The following is a 17442-nucleotide window of genomic DNA, read 5'->3' as shown; positions in this document are numbered from 1 at the left end:
TAGAACAAATTTTCAAACTTTAGAGACCTAAAATGTTTATTTTGAAACTTAAGGACCAAGTTGACACTTATTTCGAATCTCAAGAATAAAAATTGTTCATTTTAAAACTTCAAAGACCAAATTGTCACTACCCAAACCGCAGGTCCCTCTAAATTATCTTTCTTGACAGGGATTAGATAAATTATGATAAATTATAAAATTATAGTCCCAGATGGATAGTTGCAATGGTTGAAAAAAAATACAAAATTATGGGATCACAATTCTTTGGAAAGCATCTCAGTGCATTGATTTCAAATTGTATTTAAAATTGAGAGCAGTTGGTTGCCAGCTGTTGGAAAAAAAAGAAAAGTTATGGGATCATAATTGTTGGGAGAGAATCTCAATAATGCATTGATTTCAAAACTGTATTTAAAATTGAAAACACAGTTGGTTGCGAGCTGTACGTTGATGGGTTTGCAAAGACTTTTTGATTTATAAACCCAATGGATTTTGGATTTTGGATCTACTTCCCCAAATCTTCTCACGCTGCAATTTTGTGCAACAAGTAAGATCAGAGTGATGGCTGAGTTTCTATTGACTTTTGCTGCAGAAGAAGTGTTGAAGAAAGTGGTGAAAGTTGCTGCTGAGCAAATTGGGCTCGCATGGGGGTTGGAGAAGGATCTTGAGGAGCTGAGAGAATGGCTACTCAAGACTGAAGCTTTCTTACGTGATATCAACAAAAGAAAATTGCATAGTGATTCAGTGAGGCTGTGGGTCGACAAACTTCAAGATCTTGTTCATGAAGCTGAGGATCTATTAGACGAGCTTGTTTATGAAGATCTTCGACGAAAGGTTCAAACAGCAAAAATGAAGAAGGTACGTAACTTTCTGTCCCCTTCTAATAATGCTTTTGTCTTTCGCGTCAAGATGGCAAATAGAATGAAGAACATTTCGGACTTGTTATGCAAACATTATCATGAGGCAGGTTCTTTGGGACTTGTTGCCAGTGAATCTGCAGAAACAGAGATTGATATTAGCCAACTTCGAGAGACAGTCTCCGAGTTGGATGATTTTGATGTGGTGGGTAGGGATGTTGAAGTTTCAAGCATAGTGAATCAAGTGATGGATGCTACAAATAGACATGTTACATCCATCTTACCCATTGTTGGTATGGGTGGATTGGGAAAAACGACGTTGGCAAAGTTGGTCTTCCACCATGAGAGGATAAGAAAACATTTTGATAAAACTATATGGGTGTGCGTGTCTGAACCTTTTCTTGTCAATAAGATTTTGGGAGCAATCTTAGAAACTCTAAGAGGTACTTCTGATCGCTTGGATAATAAGGAGGTCTTACTCTGTGAACTTAAAAAAGAGATGCATGGAAAAAGATATTTTCTTGTGCTTGACGATGTTTGGAATGAAAATCCTTCTTTGTGGGATGAGTTGAAGAATTGTTTGACGAGGATCACTGAAGAATCAGAAAATAGTATCCTCGTGACTACAAGGAGTATTGAAGTTGCGAAAATTATGGAAACACTTCCTAGTTATCATTTAAGTAAACTCTCTGACGATCAATGTTGGTACTTATTTCAAGAAAGTGCAAATGCAAATGGACTACCAATGACTTCAAGTTTGAAAGTTTTTCAAGAAGGTTTGGTTAAAAAAATTGGTGGCGTACCATTGGTTGCAAAAGTTTTAGGAAGGACAGTAAAATTTCAAGGAAACTTTGATATATGGGTGACGATATTGGAAAGTGAAATAAGTACTCTATTTCAAGAGGAAAATTTTGCTTTATCCATATTGAAATTAAGTGTTGATCGCCTACCATCATTTTCTTTAAAGCAATGTTTTGCCTATTGTTCAAATTTTCCCAAAGATTTTGTGTTTAGAAAAGACCAACTAATTCAAATGTGGATGGCACAAGGATTTATTCATCTACAAGAAGGAAGAAGCAACAAGACAATAGAAGATGAAGGAGATAGATACTTCAAGATCTTGTTGTCTCGTTGCTTATTTCAAGATGTTGTTAAAGATGACAGAGGGAGAATTATAGAGTGTAAGATGCATGATCTTATACATGATATTGCATGTGATGTTTCAAATGAAAACAAATTGCAATTAGATTATTCAAGCAATTCCTTAGATGGGGAACTTTGGACGAAGGAGAATCAAAAACTTGCTAGAAAGTTACGCACCATCATTTATTACAAAGAGATGATACCTCACATAATAGAGAGGGCGATTCATGATAAGATGATGAACTTTTTCTGTTTGCGTGTTTTGATAATGAATTCAAATTCTATTAAAGAACTACCAAACTCAATTCATAAGTTGAAACACTTGAGATATCTCGACATTTCAGGTTGTGTTATAAAAAAGCTTTCAGAATCTATTGTTTTGCTTTATAATTTGCAAACACTAAGGGCGGAAGACACAAATGTACTTCTTCCGAAGAATTTAAGAGAATTGATTAGTTTGAGACATTTGGAATTTTCTTACACTTATGTTGTCGAGCAAATGCCTCCATATTTGAGCCAATTGATTCAACTCCAAACATTGTCTTGTTTTCTAGTAGGCTTTGGAAAGGGTTGTAAAATTACATAACTTGGACCTCTGAAAAATCTGAAAGGTAGTTTGAAGATTTTTCATCTAGAGCGAGTTGGAAGTAAGGAGGAAGCCAAGTCTTCAAAATTGGTGGAAAAGGAGAACTTAGATGAGCTAACCTTGTCTTGGAGCTGGCCTGGCGAAAGAAATAATGAGAACAATCACAAAGATTTTGAAGTGTTGGAAGGACTTCAGCCTCCCAAAAATCTACAAACGTTGGACATTAGGCGCTTTCCAGGCGAATGTTTTCCAAACAAGATTTTTCTGGAGAATTTAGTAGAAATAAGTCTGTGTTCTTGTTCAAATTGTGAAAGGCTTCCAATGCTTGGGGAGCTACCCAACTTAGACAGCCTTTGTATCATTGAATTAACCAAGGTACGAAGTATAGGCAATGAATTCTATGGAGGAATTAGTGACTCCAACCAAAAGACATTGTTCTCCAAGTTGAAGAAATTTAGAGTAGAAAAGATGAGAAGCCTAGTGCAGTGGGAAGACTCGAAAGTTGCATCAAATGTTACAACTTTGTTTCCTCGTCTTGAAGTCTTGTATATTTCTGACTGCCACCAACTATTGAACCTTCCAGATGATGTTTTTGGCTCATGTGATGAGAATGGTGACTACCACCTTACAACTGTTACTATCAGTGACTGCATACAATTAGACAAACTTCCCAATGGACTAAAATACTGTCATTCAATCCAATATTTGAATGTAATGCGCTTGTCATGTTTGACCCTGAAGTTTGAAAACGTAGACATGGTTTCTTCTTTAAGAATCATGGTGCCGCAGAAGTTAGCCCACCGCACTAACTTGGAACTAAACATTTACGGAAGCATCCAGTATGATCGGTTCTATAATAGAGATTGTGAGGAGCTTGAATTGGTTGATGAGTTGGAGAGTGGGAGCCAAGATCCAAGTAGCATCCAAAGTTTGCCAGAATGGTTGGATAACCTTACATCTTTGCAAACATTGAACCTTTCATACCTCATCAAATTTAACAAATGAGAAATGAGAGTATTTGCTCCTCTTGTATGTTTTCAGTTTGTAATGTTTCAACAAAAGTGGTCTATTTTCAACACTATTTTCATCCTCTATTTAGTCATAATCTTCACACACACACATACATATATATATATATAATAACCCTCGTCATAGTTTTTTTTATTTGTATAAGGTTTATAAATAACATAAATTAACTGTAATATGAATAAGCATCTACGATTTTTTTTTTTATAATCCATGAGTCAGCTGCCCTGCGCATTGTCTCCTGGGTGAAGTAGACCTCAAGGAATATCTCAAGCCACCCAAACTATTCCTTGGGACAAGTTAGTATCTACATTTTAGTTTTACAAATATAACAAAAGAAATTTTAATAAGGGAAGCCCAAATAATAAAAGGTCAAATTTATCTCTGTACCGTTGATATACCATAATATAGTATACATAAATTATTTTAAACAAAAATCTTCATTTCTTTGTATAATATTTTTCTCTTTAAAAAATGTGCGTAAAATAAGTTTAATAATGAATATATTTTCATAAGAAAAAATTTTTAAATTTAAACTAAATCTTTCTTTAATATTTTTCCAAAAAAACTAATCCTATGATGAAATTGTGGATTCAAGAGGTTGATTTACTAATATTCTCTTCAAGGTATGAATTTATTTTGGGAAACTAATTTAAATTCAAATAATAAAATTTTTCTTAATGGCCTTAGCCACACATAATTATTGTTCATTATTTAGCATTTAGCTTAAGAATAATGATTAGTAAAACACGAGACATTTAAAAATAAAAATAAAATATTTTCTTTTGAATGTCATTTTTCTTGAAATTAAAATGAGAATAAATTATAGTTCATTGAACGGTTGTTGAGTGCTAATACCTTCTTCATACACAAAAGATCCTCAATTCCAAATCTGTTTTTGTACGGATCAACTTATCCATACATTTGAGTGGTCAATCACACCTTGTAAATAAACATTGGTGGTGATTCCATTTTTCTTCTCTCGGGAAGAAAGTCAGTCGATCCGCATCGCAAACCTGTATGAACACCTCTTATATAACCCTGATATATTTGTGTTGATATAATACTAATATAATAACTAATTTTTTTCATATGAAAACAAATGTGCAAATAAAAAAAAAGAAATTTAAAGTTATTGTAGATAAGGTTGATATAAACCATGCACGTCCAAAAAGAGAAGTTAAAATTCTAATAGACTTTATGAATTTAAACAACTGATATACCTTAGATTTAGTATATCAGTCACAAATATAACTAATATGAATTAGTATCAGTGTGATATATACCTCACTGATATACTTCATTAAACATATCGACACTTGACATCACTAATAGTAACTAGTCAATATTAATATAGAATAAATAGTAGTGATATAGCCACTAATATTACAATCAACAAATAGCGGTGATAAACTATAGTTTAAATAACTGATATACCACTAGAAATTAAACAACAGATATACCTTATATTTGATATACCAATTACACATATATTTAGTATATATCATAAATTAGAAGGTTGATATTAAAGATATAATACGTGCATCAAATACATATCAGAGATATTTCTTTCCTTTTTTTTGGACAAACCAACTACTCTTTCAGCAATTCTGTTTTATTGTTATTATTATTTTCACTTTATTTTATTTTATTTTATCTTCTCTTATTTTATTTCTTTCGTTTTTTTTAATTGGTTAAATTCAGTAAATGTCGATTTCTAATTGGTCTACGAAGGATATCGCCACATGTATTTTTCCTTTGAATTTGATTTTACCCTAACTTCTTTGTTTGATCTTTGATTTGTGTAATTCAAATTTTGATAGAATCATTGTTTGTAGCTATAAGGTGTGAACACTTCTAAATATTAAAATTTCAATAAACAAAATTAGGTTTTTTATCATCAAAACACTAAATTAATTAATTTGTAATTAATTTAATGTTTGTAGATGCTTTGGTCGGACCATGATCGGGGTCCTTGCTAAGCTTGTAGGTGCTTTGGTCGGACCGTGATGGGGGGCTTGAAGAAACTTCAAGCATACAAGTCTTCTAAATGTTTAGTCTCCAAAATCTTTTCTGTCTCCTCCTCCCTTTCCTTGTTTCCAAATTTAACCTGGAATTCAAAAAACATATGAAAAGAAAAACCATTCCCTTTAAAATAAAAAAGAAATGAAAAAATCAAAAGTAAAACCCTCCTCTATTTTTCTCTTTTCATTCTTTTTCTTTCTTTCTTTATTTCGAATTTAACTTGGATTTGAAAGATAGGTGAAAATAAAAACCACCTCCTTAAACCCACCTTCAAAATTAAAATCCTCGTCCATCAAAACTTACATTCAAAATAAAAATGAAGATAAAAATCAAAACCCACCTCCATCAAAATCAAAACTCACCTTTTCAAAATCAAAACCAGATATGAAAGAAAGGGGAGGGAGACATCGTGAATCCATTTTGTCGATGCCACAGATCTGTTTCAATGCTGTCGTCGTCGATCTCTTTCACTGTCGCGGTGGTCATGAGGGATCATCGTCGTTTTAAGACCGAGTGAGGGAGAGAGATCCAATCCGAGTGGGACGTGGATCTGTTTTAGTTTTGCTATAAAAGAATAGGGAAAGGGATGGCGTTTTTGTAGCCTTTGTGATAAAAGAAGGCAAGGTAGGGTAAGTCTTTTCTTAAAATTTCGCGTTGGTTTGAATCCTTACACCCGTAGTGCCAACTATCCCTGCAAAGTGCCAAGACGACCCAATTTGACGATCCTCTCTTTCTAGAGGAGTTATGTGGACGATGAGCCGTTTGCATAATTTGATTTCATATTGTTAAAAGTTTGGAGGAGAATACTATTATTGCGTGAAATTGAAAGTAGAATACTTTGTGGTAAAAATACAAACTTTGTGGGAAAAATATAGCAGACACTTATGTTTTCTCAAATTGCAGGTAAGTAGTGTCTAACGCTATTTTCGGGGCTTTTTGATGAAAAACACTTTTTGGCATAAAGGCAGTAAGGACATCTCCAAAGTCAGCTTCCCTGTGTTAGTGTTAGAATTCATGCAATTGAACAAAATCCCATTACTTAAGCTCCAGTCCCGTCCTATTTTGGTGGCAAGTTGTAACCATCTCCATGCTTATAAATTGAAGGTCTCCCTTAGCACAATTCATCCAGTCTTTATTCCATTTTAGTCCTAATTTTTAGTTAGAACCAGCTTGTTCTTACTTTGTTACAATTTAATGTTTCGTTGAACCTAGTTTTTGTTGGATGGGTATGACAACCTTAGAGGGGGGTGAATAAGGTTTAATTAACAAAATATAAACTTTTTAATAAATGGGCCCAATTTAAACAAAAATAATACACTTTTTGAGATATGCAATTTTAACAAAGTAAGATAAAATGAATTCTAAGGCAAACAAGAGAAATTTAAAGCAAACAATTAAATTCTAAGATTAATTGCAAAAATAAATAAGAGAGAGAGTTAGAGAAATTTGACACCGGGAATTTTTATAGTGGTTCGACACAACTGTCCTACTCCACTTCCCAAGCACCTCTTGGGTTGTAAATTGAAATTCTGACTCTTTCCACGGTAGGAGTCAAATCGGTACACTGCTCTTCACAAGAGCAAAAACGATCCTCTCCACGGTGAGGATCACACCGTTACAATGAGGATCACACCGTTACAATGAGTTGAAGATTTTGAAACACACACTTACAAACTCTCAAATAGAGTAAATATACAAATTTGAGCTCACAAAAATTTCAATCCTCACAACAGTAAAATTTCTCTCACAAATAAGATGGAAAGAAAAATTGAGAACTTGGAGAGATTAGCAAAATGAAAATTTTGAAGTTATGGAGGATTGAGAATAAAAGAATTGTTGTATAATTTTGAATGAGAAGTTTAGTTTAAATAGAGGGAAGAAAATGGTAAAAAAATCAAGTTTAATTTTAAACCATTAGATCTTAATCATTAAGAATGAAGGGTTGAGATAACTTTGAAAAAAAATTAAGAATAATATATATATATATATATATAATAATGGTAAAATAAAATAAAAAATATATATATAAAAAAGTGATGTGACAAGTTATTTTAATTATATATAATAATAATAATATTAATAATATATATATATATATGTGTGTGTGTGTGAGAAAACGGTAACTTTTCAAAAAAAAAATTTTTTTATTTTTTTTTAAACTGACAGCATTTAATGTGAAGTGACTTTTTTTTTAACAAAGTTACCTGGTAACTTTTGACTTTTTCTTTTTGTTTTTTTAATTTTTTTTAATCTTTTTCTTTTCTTTTTCAATATATATATATATATATATATAGTTTGTCACTTGTCAGCTTACGAACTGTCCACGTCATCTTCTCAGGTATTTTTCCTTTCAATTTGTTTCGATCGTAACTTCTCCGTTTGAGCTCCCATTTGGATAATCTAACAGTAGTTGGAATCGTTGTAACGAGTTCTACACTGTGGACACTTTAAAATACAAAAAATGTCAATAAATAAAATTAAGTTTGTTATCATCAAAACATTAATTAATTAATTAATTAAAATTAATTAATTTGAGATTAAGGCCAAAAAGCCAACAGCTTTATCACAATTCATTTGTTAAGTTTCATTTAGTTCTTTTCAATTCTTTTGTGTTTCATTTATTTTCATCCTTAAACAGTTTATAGCGAGTTATAACTTCGTTCTGTTGGGATAATGGAGCCAAAATAGATTACTCGTGTCCTACGAGGAAAAATGATTTTTCAACACCACTACCAATTCCTACAAGGAGTAGGATATTATTGTCTTATAAGGATTACAATATTCTTTTCATATAAGGATTGATATGTTTGACCTCTTATAAATAGAACCCTTTTGTTAAAGGTTTCATTTGTACAAAATCCAAATAAGAGAGACTTGAGTGGTTGTGGACAGTGTGTGAAAAAAGGAGTTTGTATCCCGTGGGTTTTAGTGAGGGTATTTTTAATTGTGTAATCCTAGGTAATCATTGTTAGGGTACTTAAAAGCAAGATAGTAATATCTTGAGTGAGATCTCCATTGTAATATTCTCAACTATGGTTGAAGCTGCTTTTTCGCAGAAGACTGGACGTAGTTCCAAGATAGGGGCGAACCAGTATAATCCCTGTGGTGTTAAACTTTTCTATCCCTATATCTTATTCCTTTGTTATTGTTACTTATTTATCTACTTTTAGCTTGTGGAATGGGAAAATCAAATAGTTTCTGTTTACAGGATGATTGATTGATCTATATTTTTTTTTCCAACAATTGGAATCAGAGAGTTTGGTTCAGAGATCATGGGATCAGCATAGAAGTCAGGTTTTGAAGGAATCATGAAGTTCGATGGGGGCAATTTCGAATATTGGAATATGCAAATTAAGGATTACTTGACCTGCAAGAAGTTGAATAAAGCTTTAAAGGAACGACCAGCAGGGATGAAAGATAAAGATTGGGTAGAGACGAATGAACAGGCAGTTACCTTTATCAGATTGTGTTTATCGATGAATGTGGCTAGTCTCGTAGCAAACGAAACGACAGCAATAGATCTGATGAAAGCACTGGAGAATAGGTACGAGAAACCCTCAGCTAATAATAAGGTCTATCTCATTAGAAGGTTCTTTAACATTCAAATGGAAGAGAATACTTCTGTCAATTCCCACATAAATGAGGTCATAAAATTAATCAACCAAGTGGCATCAGTTAAGATTACTTTTAATGACGAAGTGAATGTTATTCAGTTGCTAACATCTTTACTTGAAAGTTGGGAAACGATGAAGACAGCAGTGTCCAATTCGTTAGGAGACAAATCTTTGAAATTTTCAGAAATTTGTGATGCGGCAATTGCTGAAGAAATTCGCAGAAAGGGGAGTGGAAAAGAATCTACTTCTGTACAAGGCTTAGCATTGTCTGTCGAAAAAGGTAAAGAGAAGGTTGCGTCTGATGACAGATAGCAGAAGCATAGTAGGAGGGATTGGAACAGAGATGTTGAATGTTTTCATTGCCACAAAAAATGCCACATCAAGAAAAACTGTAGAATATTAAAAGAGGATCTGAAGAGGTATATGGCAGAGTCAAATGCAGTTGTAGACGATGCCTTCGTCTGTGTTGAAAGCAACACAGAAATAGGAAACCAGCCATCGGAGTGGGTAATAGACAGTGCAGCTTCAGTACACATATCTTCAAGTAGAAGATTATTCACATCTTTCAGAAGAGGCAATCGCGGCCACGTGAGGATGGAGAATGGAAGACTTTCCAAGACTAAAGGGATTGGAAATATACGATTGAAGACCGATAGTGGGACTGAGTTATTACTGCAAGATGTCAGGTATGTACCCAGTATCAGAATGAACCTTATCTCTACAGGTAAGTTGGACGATGATAGTTATCAGAGTGAGTTTGATGGGAACCAGTGGAAGCTCACCAAATCCAAGTTGGTGGCAGTTGGCCATAAAGGATCTACAGTTTACATGTCGCAATTGAGTGTTGCCAGATAATCATTGAAACAGTGGATGCAAGTTGCATATGGTGTCTAAAGAGGTAGGACTGAACCAGCAACAAAAACAACCATAATAGATCAGGAAGATCTTCCATCAATTCAGGAACAACAATTGGGAAGTTAAAGAACGGGAACAAGTTCTTTAGGTTGTCTGGGATTATCTCCAGTTGTCAGACGAATGGGTGAATTGATGAAGTCGCGCCAGCGAACAGTTGCATCAGAGAAAATGAACTCAGTAGGTGTTGAGGTAAAGAATGAAGTTTCAATTCTTGCAGCAGGCATGAATACAGATGTCAAGTCATCAGTGGGAAGTTCTTTATTCAAGAATCAGTGTTTGAGAACGAAGAAGGAAGCTTCATATATCGCCACTTAGTTTGAGTGGGAGCACGTGGCTGTGTCTTTTACGTTTGGGAGACAAGACCACGTAGATTGTCCGACAAGACAGATGAGACCAGTGATTTCTGATATTTTGTTTTACAAGTTTTTAAACTTGCAGGGGAAGCCTTGAAGATTTTTTTTTTTTTTCAAGAAGATTAGAAGTTGTTGCTGTAGAAGCCTTTGAGTTTTCCAAGATTATTAGAGACTATTGTTGCAGTGGGAGGCAAGATCGAAGTTTTGTCTCCAAGTGAGAGATTGTTGGGATAATGGAGCCAAAACAGATGACCCATGTCCTATGAGGAAAAAGGATTTTTCAACACTACTACCAATTCCTACAATGAGTAGGATATTATTGTCTTATAAGGATTACAATATTGTTTTCCTATAAGGATTGAGATGTTTGACCTCTTATAATTAGAACCTTTTTGTTAAGGTTTCATTTGTACAAAATTCAAATAAGAGAGACTTGAGTGGTTATGGGCAATGTGTGAAAAAAGGAGTTTGTATCCCGTGGGTTTTAGTGATGGTATTTTCAATTGTGTAATCCTAGGTAGCCATTGTTAGGGTACTTAGAAGCAAGATAGTAATATCTTGACTAAGATCTCCATTGTAATATTTTCAACTATAGTTGAACCTGCTTTTTTGCAAAAGACTAGACGTAGTCCCAAGATAGGGGCAAACCATCATAATCCCTGTGGTGTTAAGCTTTTCTATCCCTATCTCTTATTCTATTGTTATTGTTACTTATTTATGTGCTTTTAGCCTATGGAATGGGAAAATCAAATAGTTCCTGTTTTAAGAACTTACAAGAAGATCGATTGATCTATATTTTTTTTCCAACACCTTCAAAGGTCGAAAGGGAATCGAAGAAGGTTAAGTTGGGGCTCATTATACTTTTGTTAAGCTTTAATTTCAATCAATGACAAGAAATTTATATGTTTTCATGAGTATTTTTCCACACTTTCATCATGCACTAAATTAGGTTTCAACTTCTCTATGAAATGCTGTAGGAAAATTTATTTATATTTAACACAGAAGAAAAAGCTCAAGCACTGTCGTCTGGTGCATTGCTGGTTAACTCTTCAACATACTTATTTTTAAATTGGGTTTCAACTTCTCTATGAAATGCCTTAGGAAAATCTATTTATATTGAACACAGAAGAAAAAGCTCAAGTAGTGTCGTCTGGCGAATTACTGGTTAACTCTTCAACATACTTATTTTTAAAGTAATTTCTTAATTAGTTGGTCGCTAAAGATTTTTGCTAAACTAAAGCCTAATGCTGAAAGGGTTAGGTTAAGTATTTAATAGGGAGTTAATATACGATGTAGGTTAGACATAAGCAGATACATAGAATATGATTCTAGACATAAGTCTTCTCACCCATAAAAGTAGATGAGTTGATAGTAATTTCTAAGTTGTAATCACGCATAGACATATGACAAGTGGTTACCCTAGATTTTGAAATAACCAAAAGCGGTTCGTGATAGGAGTAGAAATACAGTTTCCAGTAAGAGTCAAAGTAGCGCCTGGGAGCAGAGGGGTTGTCCCTTATTAGAAGTTTGACATTTTTAAAACCAAACCACAACTTTCACAACTATTGTTACCAATAAACTCAATTGCAGTTTGAAACATTTCACAACATTACTTTTTAATTAAAAAATCCCTAAGAATACGAACTTTGAATATTTTTTTCCCTATATTACTTGTGGTCGTGTGTGCTTGCACGCTGTCTCTTCTCCATCAAAGTAGAGAATTTCCAACACCAAGGTTCATCCCAAGACCACATAGGTGACAGTCAGACAGACGATGATTTTCGGAACTCCTCAATTTACCAAGACACACCAAACTTGCACATGGTCAATCATTGACGTAATGACGAGTATCATTAAGCGGTTAATGGACTCCTTGAAGATTGGAATTGGAGAACGATATGGGGCAGGTGGCCTTGGTGACTATCGTGCATACCCCATGTCAAGCTTCCCTTGCAAGCTCTTTTTCATATTAGGCCCCACTCTGGACCTTCGAAAATTATATTGATTATGGGAGGTCGGTCTTCACACCTTGGGGGAGTTATGGAACGTTTGCAATCTTCTTTAGGCTTCTTGATGGAAATCAAGATGCCTTGTCCCACAAATTTCTTAGCAAAGTTTAAGGACCAAACTCAACTTTTAAACATTTAGCTAAATATGAATTGACCAGCTCAGCAGCAAAAAATAAATAATAAATAAAAAAATAAAATTGTTCCCCTAACTACTATAATTGTAGAAAATCTCCTCTAAAATTCAAATCCAGTGTAAGTGTGTTCTTGCAGTTTTTCTAGACAAATATGTGTAAGGTTCAATCCATAATTCCATTGAAAGTACATGTAAATATATAATTACAAAGGACGAAAATACTACTTAAGTCTAGTCCAAATTATCACGAGCTTAATGGAATCCATTCATTTCCTTGAATGAAGTTCTCAACCGAGTAAGTAGAAACATACTCCGCTGGGATCTGGCTACTCCACCCGACTCTCTCGGACAAATTCGAACCGATCCCGAAATTCTCAAACTCCCCATAAAACAGAGTGTTCAAAGCAAACTCCCCGCTCCACGGTGACCACCCAAAAGGGGAAACAACAGCTTCGAGATCACAATGTATGAAAACCGTCCTCGAATACTCCTTCCAGGGCCGCCCCAAGAAGGTCCTATGCACCCGAGGATCGGCATAGTACAAGGACATGAACTCCTCGGTGCCGTTAACAAGGCAATTGAGGAAGACGAAGCCGGTGGACTGGGCGGGGTCGGTCCTACCGTGGGCAGTGACGGGGTAGTCGCCACCGGTGGGCCGAGGGCGGAGTAGGATGTGGCAGTCCTGGAAGATGGAGGCCGAGTTTCCAAAGATGAAGTCCACATTGCCTAGGATTCGGCAGGAGTTGTAGAATTGGCGTAGGGAATGGGCGTAGAGAGTGTCTTGGTTGCCTATAAACTCACAGTTTTGGATAACGGAGAGATCGCTGTCTGATCTGAAGGCCACAGCTTGATGGGCATCAGGCCCTGCTGTGTTCTCAATGGTCAGCCCACTGGCCATGAATCCGTCACCAGCAACTCCTGCAATAATTTCCTATCAAATTTTTAAGTCTGTTTCATACGAAAAGTATTGTTTATAAACCTAATTTTCAAAAAAAAAATTAAAAATTAAAAAGAAACATTTGAAAATTAAAAAAAAAAGAAATATAATAATTGTGGCCTACTTCTGGTTGGATAACATTTTTGTTTTTAAAAATTAAGTTTGTAAACATTAATGTATTACTTTTTTTTCTGTAATTTTTAAAATAATAGATTTCAAAAAAGTTTTTACGTTTAATCAAATGTATTATTTAAAAAACGTGACCAAATAAATTGTGAAGAAACAAGCATGATTTTAAAAATAAAAATAATGAACAAATAGGGCGTTAATTATGTACTATTTTGTTCATATTTTTTAAATAAACATTTTTAAAATTAAATTTATATTTTGAACCAAAAAAAATAGTTGGTATTTCTCGACCTAACCACCCTGACTTTAATTCATTTGGTGCAAGTCATTTATAGGTTATTTGGAATAACTTTTCAATTTTTTTTAAAAAGTCAACCTAAACAATTATTAATTTAGAAAATATTTAGTATAGTATTTTAAGTGATTTTAAATAATTAAAAGCATTTCTTTTAAATCTACTATTTCGGTATAAAAGCTATTAAAAAAAAGTTGGATTACTTTAAATGTGTTTTTTAAGAAACAGGGTGATTAGCCAAAAAATTACTTCAAAGTAATCGATAACTACTGTAGTTTAAGAACTTGAAAATGATTTAAAAAATAAAAATAAAAAAAAGTGCTGAAATAACTCACCATTATTTTTTCTTTTAGTCTTTTAGAAACTGTAAATTATTACTACTGCTCATAAAATTTAAAGTAACGCAACAATTTAAACTCCATTTGAAACCTATTTTCTTTTTAACTTTTTATTTTGAGAGAGAAATAATAGTTAGTATATCAAAACAAATTTTTTCTCGAGAAAATTTTAAACAAGAAAAAATTTTACAATAAAAAAGAATTTTGTCAGGGATAATGTATAAAAACAAAAGTTGAGCAGGGAAAAAAAATCAAAAGCAGAAATCTATTTTTAAAAAATAAATTTTCATTTTTTTATTTTTAAAACTGTATAGAATTTTAAAATAAAAGGTTGAAAACATAAAATAAAAAATTGAATTTGTTACCAAACAAACCTATTTTTTAAAAACGAAATAGTTATTAAACAATCCAAAAAAATAAAAATAAAAACTAGTTTTTGTTTTTGAATTTTGGCTAATAGTTGAAATATATTTTTAAGAATAAAAAACTAAATATAAAATTATTATCAAACTTAATGTTTAAGTATACTATTTTGAAGTAAATTTAAAATTATAGAGAGAAAAAAAGATAGACATATATTAAGATAAGTACTCCAGTTTTTACTCCCTATTCAATTTAATTCATCTACTCATTAATAAAAAAAAATCAAGAAAGTCCAAAAACTTACCCACTCAATAAAAATCAATCTACTTTTTATATATATAAACAAAATTAAGTTTCATTCCTGCAAAATCAATCAAATTGTAATGCTTTTAAAAATTTAAAGTAAAGATTACAATATTTGTTTGGCTGAAATTGAAAATTGAAGATAAAAGTTGATACCTTTGTATCTCGATTTAAGGTTAAAATTAATTTTTTCACTAAAAAAAACCCTTTATCCTGACACAAACCGACAACCTTGTGTATTATACACTCCACGATCATAAAAACCATAAATTTTGCTTTTCTCAAACTCTACTAAACGATCATAACAATCATAAATATTTTCTACCAAAAAAGAAAAAAAAACGATCGTAAATTTTTGCTTTTAACAATGACAAACTCACCGACGGTAGCCGAATTGTAGGTTGAGATCCCAGGCTGGCCCACATTGAGTGACCCTGAAATGACGGTTTTGCCCATCCCATCTCCAAAAAATACCACGTTCTTCTTTTTCAATGGCACTCTCACGATCTCCTCGTACACCCCTTCCTTTATGTGGATCACAAACCTACGCGCCGCCGCGTTCTCCGGCGACGCATCCACCGCTTCCTGCACTGTCTTGTAACACCCGCCGCTCCCATCTTTGCACACCGTCGCGTCCGCCGCCAACTCCGACGGAAACCCGCCGCCGACGAACGCCGACCCGCCGGGCCCACTACCCTCCCAGAACCCGTCCCGCTCCGTCCTCGGCGGCCGCCAAACCGCCGTCTCGTTCCCGTAGACGTCGTACGCCACCGCCATGCTCAGCGCGTTGCTCGACAGCCCAATCAAGTAGTCAAGAAACGACATCGTATCACCCACCGCGCGCGTGTCATTCACGTTCTTCAGCCCGGACCGGCAACCGGACTGGTACAGCAACGACGCGCTCAGCCACGCGCGCGCGTCCTTGTTACGTCCCTGTGGAACGGCGTCGTTCGCGAGAGAAATTCGATACTCCGAGTAGCCCAGCGCTTCGAGGCAGGCCAGCGCCGCGGCGCTGCGGTTCCGGCTGTCAGCGGACGAGTCCAGAATTGCCTGGACCATGGACTGCGCGGTCCGGAGATTCTCCGACGAGAGCGAGACGGCGGCTTGGAGGATTTGGAGCGGCGTCGGATTTGGCGGGAGGCGGTTGGATTGGGAAATGGAGGATCCGCATTGGTCCGGGAAACGGGTGGCGGCGCAGGCGGCGGCGATATCAGGGCGGAGAGATTGGAGGCGGCGGTGGTGGGTGGCGGAGGAGAGATAAAGAGAGAGGGAGAGAGCGAGGAGAGAGACCATGGAAATTAAGAGAGAAGCAGATCTGGAGAGAGGGAAGATGGACTTATTTTGGAGTGTAATGGTCATGGCGGAGAGAGAGGTCACGGGCGGCGGCGGCGGCGACGGCGGAGGGCGTTGGCCACGTCAGTCTATAGTTATCTGTGTCAGTGTCAGCTTCTGGACCGACGCGAGCACTTGTGATTGCTATTAATGTCCGTCTATTATTTCTTTTGTCGTCTTACGAACTGCAAATTTCATTTTTCTATTAATTCTTTTGTAACTCAAAATTTCATACATAATACAAATTTTATATTTATAAATGAAATATATGCTAAAATTCTAAAGGAAATAAATGGGATAGAAATCAAAACGAATGAATTAAAATTATGACTTTTCTGACGTAGAGGAACTAAAATAAATTTTTGAAGGCAAAATAAAAACTAAAATAAATAAATTTATTAGAGTAGCTGCGTAGCTAGATCATTAATATATTAGTTTGTCAACTGATGGTTTGACATATAAATATCTGTCATTGAATAGCAAAATTAACCTGTGGATCAACGAAATCTTTTTTTTTTCCTCTTTTGGTCCAAATGACATGTCTAAAGGTGAACAAATACATTCATAAATAATAATTTAATAATATATTGTAATAAATTTTTTATAGAATGATTTTATTGACAATAAAATTGAGAATTTTAAAAGGATAAAATTTAGAATAGCTAACAAATACTATTTGCTATATCTAGCCCAATATATTGGATTACAATAATTGTACTCCAAAAGATGAGAATAGACCCCAAAAGATGAAAATTTATAGTATGTAATTTATAATAATAAAACAAATTTTTTAGAGCAATGAAGATTCATTGAGAAAGTTGGAAGCGATCTGTGTTTAATGCTCTGTTATTTTTCTAAAATCATGATATGCTAGCTAAACAAAGTAGAAAGATATATAAAAACTCAAATAGCCTCCCTACCATGATCCTCGAGGCGAGTACTTTAAAATAGAGAATTTAATCGAGGCCAACATGGGAAATAACTCAACTTATGCAGAGAGAAACATGCTAGTGGAAGAAAACTTTTTGAAAAGGGATATAAATGTTAGCTCCCTTATAAAGGATTACAAACATACTTTTATCCAAGA

At 34.5% G+C, this 17442-nt stretch overlaps 1 protein-coding gene and 1 pseudogene across 1 annotated transcript; one reads left to right on the top strand and one right to left on the bottom strand.

The window, feature by feature from the left end:
• Positions 1–431: 431 nt before the first annotated feature.
• Positions 432–6530, top strand: LOC111018890 (disease resistance protein RGA2-like; annotated as a pseudogene).
• Positions 6531–12813: 6283 nt separating this feature from the next.
• LOC111018911 (putative pectinesterase/pectinesterase inhibitor 51) lies at positions 12814–16583 on the bottom strand. The gene is made up of 2 exons (XM_022295172.2): positions 15404–16583; positions 12814–13576 (listed from the first exon to the last, which is right to left on the bottom strand). The coding sequence occupies exons 1-2, from the start codon at positions 16380–16382 to the stop codon at positions 12903–12905; spliced, it is 1653 nt and encodes a 550-aa protein (XP_022150864.2). The 5' UTR covers positions 16383–16583; the 3' UTR covers positions 12814–12902.
• Between the last annotated feature and the right edge of the window lie 859 nt (positions 16584–17442).

Source organism: Momordica charantia (assembly GCF_013281855.1).
Source record: "Momordica charantia cultivar OHB3-1 chromosome 2 unlocalized genomic scaffold, Mcharantia_2.0 BLBB01000002.1, whole genome shotgun sequence".
NCBI classification, from domain to species: domain Eukaryota; kingdom Viridiplantae; phylum Streptophyta; class Magnoliopsida; order Cucurbitales; family Cucurbitaceae; genus Momordica; species Momordica charantia.
The sequence above is the reverse complement of the archived record's forward strand: the minus strand, read 5'-3'. Positions and strand labels throughout refer to the sequence as shown.